Source organism: Prenolepis imparis, unplaced genomic scaffold, assembly GCF_030444845.1.
Source record: "Prenolepis imparis isolate NDT839.2.m4 unplaced genomic scaffold, iyPreImpa1.0 SCAF_1, whole genome shotgun sequence".
Classification (NCBI taxonomy): Eukaryota; Metazoa; Arthropoda; class Insecta; order Hymenoptera; family Formicidae; genus Prenolepis; species Prenolepis imparis.
In genome coordinates this window covers 22,699,314-22,714,133 of record NW_028141159.1, presented here as the reverse complement: position 1 = coordinate 22,714,133, position 14,820 = coordinate 22,699,314, and the positions used below count along the sequence as shown (strand labels likewise).

General features: G+C 24.5%; 2 protein-coding genes and 1 long non-coding RNA gene across 7 annotated transcripts in view; 2 read left to right on the top strand and 1 right to left on the bottom strand.

Annotated features, from left to right (window-relative positions):
* The window catches only part of Spri (Src homology 2 domain-containing protein sprint), a 256,568-nt gene that overhangs the window by 97,527 nt on the left and 144,221 nt on the right, over window positions 1-14,820 (bottom strand). The gene's annotated exons all lie outside the window — the stretch shown is intronic.
* Window positions 3,503-9,274, top strand: LOC145936534 (uncharacterized). Its single transcript, XM_083038778.1, has 5 exons — window positions 3,503-3,640; window positions 5,740-5,896; window positions 6,982-7,025; window positions 7,651-7,768; window positions 8,952-9,274. The coding sequence occupies exons 1-5, from the start codon at window positions 3,608-3,610 to the stop codon at window positions 9,053-9,055; spliced, it is 456 nt and encodes a 151-aa protein (XP_082894904.1). The 5' UTR covers window positions 3,503-3,607; the 3' UTR covers window positions 9,056-9,274.
* LOC145936579 (uncharacterized) lies at window positions 11,092-13,440 on the top strand. The gene is made up of 3 exons (XR_014425406.1): window positions 11,092-11,214; window positions 12,140-12,227; window positions 13,315-13,440. It is a non-coding gene; the product is annotated as an uncharacterized LOC145936579 (long non-coding RNA).

Sequence of the window (14,820 nt, the reverse complement as noted above, 5' to 3'; positions counted from 1 at the left end):
TTTGATAAAAAAGTTTGTGGGATAAGTTTTTGACATTTTGAGTTCAAATTAAATTCAAATTCCGAAAAAGATATCGTCATTAGGCAATATAATACGTATGCGCTCTTCCTTTCTACCCTCTTTGAGTGACTTTTATGGTTCGTTAAACGGCGGTGAAATACATGGGCAAACTCGATTTACTTTCGATAAATTTGATTTCAGGCTTCCTAGTACGCTTCTTATTGAACACATTAAAATATAAAAGACACTATCCCCTTCGCCTCTTCTTCCCCTCTTATGTTATTTTATTATTTATGACAATAACATTAATATATTAATTATAAGCCTTGACTATATTAATCTATTCTATTATTAATATAATTTATATAATTATATTTATATAATTAATATAATTTATACGATTTTTTATATAACATCATATATATATACATACAGATATATGTATATTGACTCCATTCTTCTGGAATACAATATTATATGTATAATAATGTCTAAACTTTTTGTTATTAATAATAAAATTATTTAGCTCTCTCATATATGGATTTTAACACTTTATATCGAGGTAGCGAATTAATAAACGATACTAGCTCGTTCCACGGAGATCAAAACGTACGTCGAGTTATATCGAGATCGCGTCTTCTCTCTCGCGACAGGTGCAGTAGGCCTGCAGACGACATCGCGAATTTAAATTGCCACAGTATCGCAAACGTACTTTTTCTTTTGTATGTTTATTACCTGTCAAAACCAACCCGAAACAAAAGCTGTGACAAACGTTGCAAAACAAAGTGACCAAGAAATATATACACGAAAATATCGGCCTTCGATTGTTATGCTTTTTAGATATGTCAGAGAACGCTTAAAAAGAAACATTTTTTTTATAAATGCTTTCTCGCGCACGTTTAAGGATTTAAATATTTCTCGAATGTAAATCGATTTTATGCAAATATTAAAATCGCATGTGATGAAAAAACATTTTATAGATAAAAGTTTTATGAGATTAAAAAAAAATTTTTTTAAAAATATTTTCTAGATTAAAAAAAAATTTTTTTTAATAATTTAAATTGTTCCAAATATTTTTCATTTGCCACTAAATAGTAACAAATATATGTAAATGTAATAGATTTATAATAATATTATCAAATAGATTTATCTTCTACAATAAAGATGACACAAGTTTGAATGTTGACATTTGTTTCAGCATCTTTTTGTCCATAATTGATAAGCATCTCTTTAAAATGTTTTTAACGCATGATTTGTATATCACGCACATGTCTATACAAATTTTGTAATTGTTGTAAGAATTTTCAAGACTAATTTATTTTTATTTTTGAGTATACAAGAATAAAGTGCAAGAAAATGTTTAAACTAGTTGCAATTAAAAACTCAGCTAGTGCTTTATAGATTTGGGGTTTCATTAGTTTTTAACATATTTTAATCAAAACTATGATTTTGATTATGAGTAAAAATTTCGATTAAATATCTCAAATATATATAAATAAATATAAAAAAACTCAATAGCGCTCGACGATAAATAATATAATATAAACAATCTAATTATATTCATGTCGCCAGACACTATCGCATTTCTTATATCAAGCAACAAAATAAAAGACAGTGAGTTATTCGATAAATTAAATATATAAACGAATTAAACTTTAACAACAAATTAAAAATTTATGTACTAATTTGCTAAATTTATTATAATAATTAATTTAAAATTTTGTAATTATGTATATGTATATTACAACTGGGTATCGAATTTATTCTAAGATTAATGTATTATAATATTGAGATTATGATATCAATTTTCTGCGTATATTTCTTTATCGTGTTTACATGTGCTTTAAATAGTATATCCTTCTTAACAATGTACGCATATATTAGAATAACGTCATGTTTTATAATTCAGAATCCGAGTATTACCATAAGCACAGGTATTAAAACTTGCATTATCAATTATTGTGGCACATGCACATTTTTAAAATTTGTTTATCTGTGACACGAGCCAATTTTTAAAATTCACATATCTATGTTAAAACATGTCAATACATGTTACAATAAAGATATGTAATTGCAAATAAATCGTAAGGTATTAAAATCTCAATCTTATCTCAATGCTTTCGTACACAAATGACGAATAAAATCTCCATTTTTCTCTAATAAATCATATCTATTCTCCCAAATCTCTTCAAATAAAAAATTACAAATATTATAAATATTACAGCACTCATATATGCAATTATAAGTATACTGGATGTTCCGTTTTATTATAATTTATATATTAATGAAAACTACAATTATCTCAAAAACAATATTTTGTCATTATTTTAAAGACTTGTGGTGTGTAATAATAGAAAAAAATAAGAAAAAACGTATAGATTGCGTTGTCGTAAATACAATTTCATAAATTGTCATGCGATCGAAAATATACCGCGAATATAGATACCGCTTAAAATAAATACGTGCATTTTTTATAATTTTCTTCGCACTACCCAAAGAGAAGAATATTAACAATTTCATTAAAAGAATAAAATCTGCTATAATATATTGATTTATTATCAAATGTTTTATGACAACACGATAAATTCGGTAGCAACAAAAAAGATTCTTCTGAAAAATTTTTTAAATAATAATATAACCTAAATTTCTTGTTTTAATTTTTTCAATTTTCCCCAGAATGTAGTCAAATCTGTGTATATAATTTTAACAGAAAACTGATTAAACTAATTTTAACAGAAAATTGTCTTAATTGTTTCTAATATCTGTCAAATGACAGATTGATGAGTAAGTATAAGTAAAATCGGATTGGCTTTTTTTGAAATTAATTTCTCATTAATTATTTTACGAAGATCACCAAATTGAGGACTTTTTTACTTGATTCAATCCCGTTTTATCTGTAGATGATGCGATGGTTATAGGCCACTCTGTATACATATGTCCATATAATCTTCTTTAATACTTCCACAAAATATATTATATAGAAGCATATAATTTCGCGAATAGTATCATTGTATCACATTTACCAATATTTGTACCAGATTTGTCCAACATTATGTACTCGCGCGAGCAAAATATAATAAAATTGTCCCCTTCACCCTACTTGCGTTGTACAATTCAGAAAAGAAATAAAACGTTAAAATGTTTACCTATATACATTATCATATGAATACATGTTCGTTGTATTGATACTCGTTACTCGGGGATTCGTTAATTACACCTAGCCTAACTAATCTTGATTTTACAGATTAAGAACAATCTTTTCATTCTTCCTTATTACTCTTCTTCTTTAATCCATATTTTTCTTCTAAGCGCAAAATAAAAATGTCATTGTTTAGCATGACGACATTTTCACTCTACGTATGAGGATCGTCAAGTAGTAAGAAAAAAGTGGGAGAATAACGAGATAATATTAAGAACGTTGATTGTTAATTATATTGAAATAAACAAATTTGATTGTATTGATTTGTATTGTCAGAAAGAATTATGATAATGCAAGTAAATGCGAAAGAAGGGAGAGTAAAGAATTATTCTATATAAATATCACTGTCAGTATCAAAGACTCACAGTAGCAGATTATTACACCTGGCAGTACACAAAGAAAAACAAAATGAAAATTTTTGTGATCATAGCTTGTGTATTGGTGAGTACAAAGCAGCGAATATGCATAAGAAGCAACAATCTTTTATTAACCCGTTTGTAATTGACATTTACATATTTTGGGACAGATTTAAGAAATTATAATAATGCATATGAAATTGTATGTAAATTGTATATAATGTAATTTTAATAACTTATTAATAACTTTGTATGTAGAAAACATGCATTATATAAATATAACGCTTCCGTTTATAAATAAAAAAATTGAATTCTCCTAAAAATAGAGGTCGTATTCCTAACTAAACTTATATTTAATTATGTATATTGTATATTTATCAGCAAATAATTATATCTGCACCTATTTCATACATACACGCAAACACCCAATGCCTGTTCACTAGATTCAATTCTATTACGTTATTATTATTCTATAATATTACGCTTTATATTTAATAAATCCTGATATATCTATTTTTTTCGTGTTTTTTCTGCATTTTCAATTTTATTAAACTATTCCACTAAATATTATACATTATATTTGTTTATGTTATATAAATATTAAATACATTTTATAAAAATTATGTAAACGCAAATAATTTTGTTAATATCATGTAGTATAAATTAAATAATATCAAGTTTAATAATCTTAACTTTATTATTTACTTCTCATCACATACCAAATTTAAATAAATTATTTAAAAAGAACAAATCCTTTCTATCATTATTATCAAGCTTAAAATACGTGTAAAAATATTCTCATGTTGTGTCTCCAAAGTAATTAAAATCATTTTACGTAATTACGTGATTACGTGATCATCGGTATAATCTTGATTATTCAAACAATATTTCAGAATAAATTTACTCTGTTTTTCTTTTTCTTTTTTTAAAGAAAACTTTCGATACGGTTTTGTTTCCAGACAAATGTTTTTTTGAAAACGCTTTACGATATTTAAAAAATAGAAAATTATATTTTACATTATAAATAATTACACTTTATTAAATAAAAAATTTCCATATACAGGGTGTTTCCTAAGTAAGTAGAAAAAAATTGAAGGGTATATTCCTTGGCTTATTTTATGAAGAAAAGGTTCTATAAACATATACTTTAAACTGCTTCGTTTTCAAAATACAAAATGTCAAAGTTGTGAAAAAAATATTGATCTCGAAAACGTTTAAAGATATTTTATTCAAATTCGGTACACATACAGTATGAACCATTTTTCAATATCGATGAAATATTTTTAAATCCACCAGGGGTTCATGTGTATGAATAATAATCATATTAATTTTTTTTATGAGAAAATAATATGCCACTGTTTTTTTCCAAATTTAACAATCTTAAAAAAATTTTGAACTAGCACTCTACAAAAATTGTTTCTTGTGTGTATGTGTGCCTTTTTTGCAACAATGAACCGCTTCGAGTTAAGGTAAAAAATTGAAATTAAAAACAGTAAAAACTGTAAATTAAAAACTAATAATCATATGTATCAATAAGAAATCTGCTTTATTTTGTTTGGTATTTCGAAGATTCAAAATTCAGTGTGTCTAGTCAGCCTACACTTACTTCACCTCTATATTTTTCATATTTTTTTTCAAAACTTTGACATTTTGTAATTTGAAAACAAAGCAAAGCATATAGTTATAACATCTTTTCTTCATAAAATAAGCTAAGGATTCTCTCTCGTACAATTTTTTGTACTTACTTAAGAAACATCCTATATTAAAAAAATAGATGTAATTTTCAAAACTCCCGAAAGTTTATTCATTTCATATAACAACTGTGTTAATCACAGTATGTCCATCTTGAAAAATAAGTTTAATGCAAAATGTATCTTTGAATACTTTCGGACATAATCATGTGTAGAAAGATTAAAATAAGTTATAATAAGGCTCGACGTATCTATTAATGATCAAAGTTTCAATACATTTAAGAGTTTAATTGTATAGAATGATTAAATATTGTATATTGACTTATATATATATTAAAATAGAATGAGACATATATATATTATATATATATTTATAATAATTCATATTTTAAATATTATAAACAAAAAATATTAATCTCTTAAAGTGTAATTTTAAAATATTTATATATTTTTAAAAGTTTTTAAAAACAATATATATTATTTTTGATTCTAGGTGTTAGTTCATGCTGGCGATGTTGGCGATACTACCGATGCTGACAATGCTAACGATACTTGCATTGTTAGCAAACCCACGAAACACCCCGGAATAGAGTTCAATGAGTTTTCTGCAGAATGTGAAAACGAAAAACCTGAAGACCCGACTCAATCACGTAAGATATTGATTATTAATATAATATTAAATAATATAATCGATTATTGTTGTAATATTAAATAATAATATATCCTGCAGGTTGCAATATAATACATTTATCTCGCATTTATCAATTGAAATCGTAGTGTATTATATCACGTTACAACAATTTTATTATTAATTAAAATATAATAAATGATTAGCTTTCGTGTGCTTTTATTTGTAAGCTAAAAAAAATTTTTTCCAATTTCTCATAAAAAATAGTAATAGCTTTATTTAAAACAAAATTTCATAGAGAGATAAATGTATAATACTAGTCTATTACATCACAATCAATTACAACGTAAGATATTAATTCTGTCATCAAAGCAGCACATATCTTAACATTAAAGAGAATCAAAGCTATATATACATTCTAATTAATATTCATCTTAAAATTAAACTTCATTTTTTTATAAAATGATTATGGTTCTTTTCATACTTCGTATAGAATTGCATCGTCTCTAACTATTCAATTTAATAATATATCTTTTTATTCTTATAACCTGCTAGTGAAAACGAAAAAATATTTGCGGTTAAACATTCTTATTTCTCCATTAAATTCTATCTATTCTTTTTCCAATAATACGTAAATATTATAAAATTTTTATTAAAGAGTTCAATTGTCATGTGTTACTATGTTAAAATTATCAAGCGATATTTTGAAAGAACAGAGAGAAATAATATAAAATTTCTTGTTACTATTATCGAAGGAATGGTCAAGAAATTAAAAAACATTGAAACATGTATATTAAAAATGAAACGATGATGCGTATTGCTATTACAAACAGTTGAATCATTAATTCTACAAATTTTCCTAATAGAAAAAAATTTCGATTTTACATTCTGATTAATAAGTTGATGGAGTAATTACGTTTATAACAATATAAAGTGAGAGATAAACATTACTGAGATAAACCTTGAAAAAGATAACGTTAATGCACACAAGAGAAGATAACGTTAATAAATTGTACAAAAATTTAAATAGATCTGCGAACATAATTATTTCATCTCAAACAGTCGATATTTACATTTTAAACTATATTATGAAATTTGTCATTTCAGTTCAGTTCAATGTGCTCTTGTGTGCGTCCAGAAAAGCCGGCATAGTACGTATATTTGATTTTATAATAAATATATAACATTTATATGCTACATACATATATGTATAATATATCCATTTAGGAACAAAGTGTAACACCTTTCATCAATAAAATTGACATTTGCAAATGTTGTCAAGATCATATTAACATTTAATGCTATGTATCTTTCCAAAAATATATAATACATATATATATATATTTAGCGGTTGTTCATTAGTTATTAAAAAATTCATAATTAAAACTCTTATTTATATTTTATAATTCTTTATACTAATCGTTTTTTCTTTATACTATCATTAAAATCCATTGCTCGTACGTCAGTACGTTATTTTTTAATTTTAATAATTTAATAATTATTTACTAGAAGAAAAATAAATGCCTGAGCAAAAATGCTAAGAATTTGATAACACAATATCGAAATTTCTGTTTCGTACAAACATTTTTTATTTATTTTAGTTGTATAATACTTTTCAATAAACAACCGCTAAAATTTTTTGAAAGTTACTTAGAATCATAATTTTGGCAACATATGCCAACGTCAACATCATAGAATAAAAGAAAAACATTCTCTAAAATTAATATTGGCTAAAAATTTATAGTTTTTAAATTAATAAATTTATATTGGTGATAGATCAGCAAACAAAATGAGATAAATATATTGAAGACTCTAGCACTTTGTGTAAATGGCTGCTCCAAACTGTCCAATGTAGTGAAGTGCCTACTTAATACTGTCACATGCTTCGTTAGAGGTAACCGATAAACAAATATGTTAATTATTATTATTATTATTATTATTATTACATTATATTATATCAATAAAAATAACTAATTGCATATTACTTTTATTAAATATAATCTTATGTTATAGAAATAAAAATAATGATAAAAATAATCGATATAATGGATCATGTAGATTTATGTCTTAATCTCTTTTTAAAATAGAAATAAATCAATAAAACATTAATTTTTGTTCTATATCTTAGGGATATTAATTTAAATGATTTTTGTTTTCTATTTCATCGTTTTCATAATTAGTAATCTCTCGATAATTTGGTATAATCATTATCTGTCGAAATCAATCAAATGAATGCTTTAGCATCAATTATACACTAAGAGAATTTTCTCTTAGAATTTACTCTGAAAATCCTAATCGTGGGACAATATGGTATGGAAAAAATTTTATGAGAATTTCTTTGATTTATACTAAACTGCATAGTAAAATTGATCAAACATATTTTATATTTTATTGTAATAGATATTATTATTTTTATTGTGATAAATATATTAATCAGAGAAATTCTTATAAAATTCTTTCCATACCATATTGTCGCAAGATTATCATGATTTTCAGGGTAAATTCTAAGAGAAAATTATTCTCTGTGTATAATTAAATAACTTTGTATTTATATATCTATTGTAATATAATTCAAGGTGTTTACAAAATCTATTCAATAAATTTTCAAAAAGAAGAAAGAAAAACTGTTAACAATAAAAAAATTATAAATAATAATAAATAACAAATATAAATTAAAACATTTAAATATTTTAAAATAAAATATTTTTAAAAAATTAGAGATAACTGAAGTAATTAAAAATTAATAACATAAATTAAATAATATATAATTAAATTAAATTAATTAAATAAAATTATAATAATAATTAATTAATATAAATTCAGATATACATTTATAGTAAAAATAAATCTTCCAATATATTCCAATGTTATTCAAATGTTCCAAAAAAATAATTATAAATACAAAAAATAATGTAAAAAAATTAAGTATCTAAAAATATTATAATCAAGTTCTTTATCAATATTTAACCAATATCTAATTTAATCAATATCTTTAAATTATATATTTAGTAGTATTTACAATATGAATTAATACTGTACTTTAAGATGTTATAAAAAAATTTAACGGTTTTTTTCAGCAATTACAGCAGTTATACTTCCAATAGGAGAGATGACACTCCCGTTAAAACCTATCATAAATTGTGCAATTACGCTAAGGACGCCCGCCCTACTCGATAATTAAAAATAAAAAGAAAAATGCGATATATATCTATATAGATACAAATTCGATGTTAAATGCAATTTATCTGAATAGCAAATACTGTAGTAAACTTTAGAAAGATCATGTTCCGTTACAATTTTTATATTTTAAACGTGATATCATTATAACTGAAATTTAGTTTAAAATTTACAAATTGTACAATTGTAAAGTAAGTCTAATAAAGAATATTCCTGCAACTCATATTGACTAACACAATTTTATTATTTATTAGTTCCTTTACGTGGAATTTACGTTTTAGAAAACATCTTAGTTTTAAAAATTATTACTGATATCTCTAAATTATTCTAATAAAACAATTGATTTAAAAATTGCAATATAAAAGATACATATAAGGTGTTTCAGAAATCCTTTTAGTAACAGATTGTCTAATTTGTATGTAAAGAATGATTTTTCTTTCTCTTTAAATATGCGCGCGCGCGCGTGTGTGTTTGTGTGTGTGTGTGTGTGTGTGTGTATTAATAAATCAGCATAAAGTTTTATTGCAACTAGCTAAATGTTATATTCAGATATTATGATACTAATTTCCTGCGTATATTTCATTATCATGTTTACATGTGCTTTAAAAGCCTTCTTAACAATGTACGCATGCTTACAATATTACGATTTATAATTCAGAATACGAGTATTACTATAAGCACAGTTATTAAAACTTGCATTACCGATTATACTGGCCATTTTTAAAATTCAATTATCTGTGTGAAAACATGTCGAAATAAAGATAATTGCAAGATAATTGCAAATAAATAGTAAGGGATGTTGAAATCTCAACAAGACCTTAACTCGATGCTTTCGTGTACAAAAATGACAAAAGAAATCTTTCTATCTCACTAATAAATCATATCTATTCAGAATAAAAAATTATAAATATTATAAATATTGCAACATTCATATATACAATTATAATTATACAGGAGATGTTCCATTTTATTTGAATTTATATATTATATTATTGCACACTACAAATATTGTTTTTGAGATATTTGTAATGTGCAATAATTAAAAAAATAAGAAAAAATGTATAGCACGTGTTGTCGTAACACAATTTGATAAATTGTCTCATCCACGCGATCGGGAATATATACATATATGTATATCACCAAAATAGAAACTTATTACAATAAATATGTGCAGCTCGCATAATTTTCTTTGCACTTTCCGAGGACTAGGAGAATCTCCACGATTTCATTGAAAGAATAAAATCTGCCATAATATTAATTTATCATCAACTTGTTACAACTCGGAGAATTCGATAGCAACGAAAAAGATTGTTTCGAAAAATTTTTTAAATAAAAACTTTCCTGTTTTAATTTTTTCAATTTTCCCCGAAATGCGATCAAATCTGTGCACCTAGTTTTTACAGAAAACTGATTGACTTAAATGTTCCTGATATTTGTCGAATGACAGTAAGTAAGTAATTAAGTAATATTGAATTACTTGTTTTTTTCGAAATGAATTTCTCATTAATTATTTTGCGAAGATTGCCAAAGTTAAGGATTTTCTTACTTGATTCAACCCGCTTTACCTCTCTGAACATGAAAAGTGATGTTATTATTGCCGGCCACTCTGTATATGTGTCCATATAACTTCTTTAGTATTTCCACAAAATATATAAAAGCATATAATTTTACGAATAATATCATTATATCTTATCATTTTCTGTATCAGAACTGTCCAAGTTTTTGCTCGTGTGAGCAAAATATATCATCCACTTCTTTCCACTCGCGTTGTACGACGCAGAAAAGGAATAAAAGTGAAACAAATATTGAAATTTCTACCTATGCATCATCATATAAGTACGTGTTCATTATATTGTTGCTCATCGATCTAATATTAGTTAATTACACAGCCTAACTGATCTTGATTTTACTGACTAAGATCAAACAAGCTTTATTCTTATTCATTATTCTTTTCCTTTAATCCACATTTTTCTTCCGCATGCTCAAAATAAAAGTGTCAGAAGGAATTGCGATAATGTAAGCAAATGCGAAAGAGAGAAGGGTAAAGAATTAAATATCACTGACGATATCAATGACTCACAGTATAGTTCAGATTATCATGCCTAGCAGTACTCAAATAGAAGCAAAGAGAAGAAAATTGTTGTACTCATAGCTTGTGTACTGGTGAGTACAAAGCAGCGAATAAATACACAAAAAGCAACAATCTTTTATTAATTCTTTTATTACTAACCCTTTCGCAATTAACTTATATTTAATTGTATATTTATCAACAAATAATTATATTCATATCTCTTATTATTCTTATTAAAATTATGCATTATATGTGTATACAATTCATTCTAAAATATTCATTTTTTGGTGTTCTTGCTATATCCTCAATTTGATTATTTTACTTTCAGTCTACTTGTACTTTCAGTCCATTATGATATTACCCAATAAGTGCGTGTGTTTGTGCTTCAGAAATATTCAAAATTCATTTTATTAAAAATTTATTTTATTCAAAAATTATATGTGAGTTTTTAAAACTCCGAAAGAGATTTTTCTCATTTGACATAAAAACTGTGCTAATCACAATATTTGTGTCCCCTCGAAACAAAATAAGTTTAATGCAAAATGTATTTTTGAATAATCAGTACTTTTTCAAACATATAATCGTAGAAAAATTAAAATAAATTATTATAAACCTCGACGTATATATTAATAATCAAAGTTTTAATAAATTTATAAGTTTAATTGTATAGAATAGCTTAAATGTATACATTTTTAATAATTCATATTTTAAATATTATAAATAAAACATATTATTAGAATTGATTTTCGGGTTTGAACCGCGTAGACTTTTTGTTTGATTCCAACATTTTGTGAACATTTCAGCTCTCTAATAAAATGAGCTGAAATCTTCACGAAACGTTGAATTCAAATAAAAAATCTATAATACGCGGTTCAAACTTGACAACCAATTCTAATATATACACCGCAAAAGCCTCAAATATCAAAACATCTTATTCTTTAAGTCTTAAAAAAAGTTATTTTTAAATGTATATTCTCAAAAGATTTGAAACATAATATAGATTATTTTTTATTCCAGGTGCTAGTTTATGCAGACGAAAAAATGACCGGAAGAACTTTCAGACGTTACGTAGGGGAATGTAAAAAAGAACTGCCTGATTATTATTGTAATATTATAAATAATATTCTACAGAATACAATATAATATATTTATCTTTTATTTATTAAAATTGTGTATTATATCACGTTATAACAATATTTTTATTAATTGAGATATACTAACTGATTAGCTTTCATAAGCTTTTATAAAAAAAAATTTCTAATTTTTTATAAAGAAATATTAATAACATTATTTAAAACAAAATTTCATAGAGAGATAAATGTATAATATATCATAATATGATACCTACATATCATAATCAAATGTAATGTAATAATCATATTCTATTATATATTATATCATAATCAATTACAATGTAAAATATTAATTCAACAACTGTTATCAACAAATATCTCAACATTTAAAAAAATCAAAATTAATTTATATATGTATATTCAAACTAATATTCATCTTAAAACTAAACTTTATTTTTAAAAAATAATTATGCTTCTTTTCATAGTTCATAGAATTGCATTGTCTAATCATTATTAAGTTCTGTTTTTGTAATCTATTAAGAAAAACAAAAAAACATTTGTGGTTAACATTTTATTTCTCCGTTGAATTATATCTGTTCTTTTTTCCAATAGTATGTAAATATTATAAAATTTTTATTAATTATTTATTTAATGTCCCATTGTCATATATCACTATGTTGAAATTATCAAGCGATATTTTAAAAGAGCAAAGAAATAATATAAAATTTTTTGTTACTATTTATCGAAAGAATGACCAAGAAATTAAATAATATCGAAACATATATAGTAACGATGACGCGTATTGCTTTTATAAACAGTTGTATAATTAATTCTACAAATATTTCCCTAGTAGAAAAATATTGATATTCTGTCTGATATGTTGATGGAGAAATTATGTACATTATAAGGAGTAATTAACGTTTATATAACGATAAAATAAGAGAGAATTATTACTAATATGCGATAAATCTTGAAAAAGATAACGTTAATGCATACAATAGAAGATAACGTAAATAAATGTTAAATAAATTAAATAGATTTCATTTGCGAATTTAATTATTTCATCTCAAATTGTCGATATTTACATTTTAAATTGTATTATGAAATTTGTCATTTCAGCGATGTTTAATGAGCTCTTTTGTGCAGCCAAGAAAGCCGGCGTAGTACGTATATTTGATTTTATGACAAAAATATAACATTTATGCTATATATACACATAAACATATGTATATGCTTTGAAGAACAAATTGTATCTCTTTTTTCAATAAAATTGACGTTCCAAGAGCATAATAACATTTATTAATCTGATGTATCTTTCCAAAAATTTTAGCGGTTATTCATTGTTTATTAAAAAATTGATAAATAAAAATTCGGGCATTTGAATGTGCCTCTGTAATCTGTAAACAAGAAAGTAAAAGATAACAATAGTAATGCCACATTTTTGTTTAATTATAATAAACATATAAACTAAGGAATCTTTTATATTAGTTATATATGTACATATGTATATACAAATTAATACACTTTTTTTTTGTGATTGACACTTATAATACAATATTGAAAGATAGAAATTTCTTTAAATATATTTTATAAATTAATTAAATAAAATTTTGTATTCAATGCATTCTTAAATAAATATTTGGTGGTTTTCTTTATAACATTTCTTGAGAAAAAATGTACCATATAAATATTAGTTATTAAACATTAATTAAATTTAACATTTACTTTGATAAGAAAGTTTGTGGGATAAGTTTTTGACATTTTGAGTTCAAATTAAATTCAAATTCCGAAAAAGATATCGTCATTAGGCAATATAATCCGTATGCGCTCTTCCTTTCTACCCTCTTTGAGTGACTTTTATGGTTCGTTAAACGGCGGTGAAATACATGGGCAAACTCGATTTACTTTCGATAAATTTGATTTCAGGCTTCCTAGTACGCTTCTTATTGAACACATTAAAATATAAAAGACACTATCCCCTTCACCTCTTCTAACCCTCTTATGTTATTTTATTATTTATGACAATAACATTAATATATTAATTATAAGCCTTGACTATATTAATCTATTCTATTATTAATATAATTTATATAATTATATTTATATAATTAATATAATTTATACGATTTTTTATATAACATCATATATATATACATACAGATATATGTATATTGACTCCATTCTTCTGGAATACAATATTATATGTATAATAATGTCTAAACTTTTTGTTATTAATAATAAAATTATTTAGCTCTCTCATATATGGATTTTAACACTTTATATCGAGGTAGCGAATTAATAAACGATACTAGCTCGTTCCACGGAGATCAAAACGTACGTCGAGTTATATCGAGATCGCGTCTTCTCTCTCGCGACAGGTGCAGTAGGCCTGCAGACGACATCGCGAATTTAAATTGCCACAGTATCGCAAACGTACTTTTTCTTTTGTATGTTTATTACCTGTCAAAACCAACCCGAAACAAAAGCTGTGACAAACGTTGCAAAACAAAGTGACCAAGAAATATATACACGAAAATATCGGCCTTCGATTGTTATGCTTTTTAGATATGTCAGAGAACGCTTAAAAGGAAACATTTTTTTTTATAAATGCTTTCTCGCGCACGT

Bases quoted from the DNA above. Each gene is read 5' to 3' on its own strand.
- LOC145936534 (XM_083038778.1), top strand. From the start codon at position 3,608: ATGAAAATTTTTGTGATCATAGCTTGTGTATTG. The intron at 3,641-5,739 runs GTGAGTACAAAG...TTTTGATTCTAG, and splicing joins TGATCATAGCTTGTGTATTG to GTGTTAGTTCATGCTGGCGA. The intron at 7,026-7,650 runs GTACGTATATTT...TATTGGTGATAG, and splicing joins CGTCCAGAAAAGCCGGCATA to ATCAGCAAACAAAATGAGAT.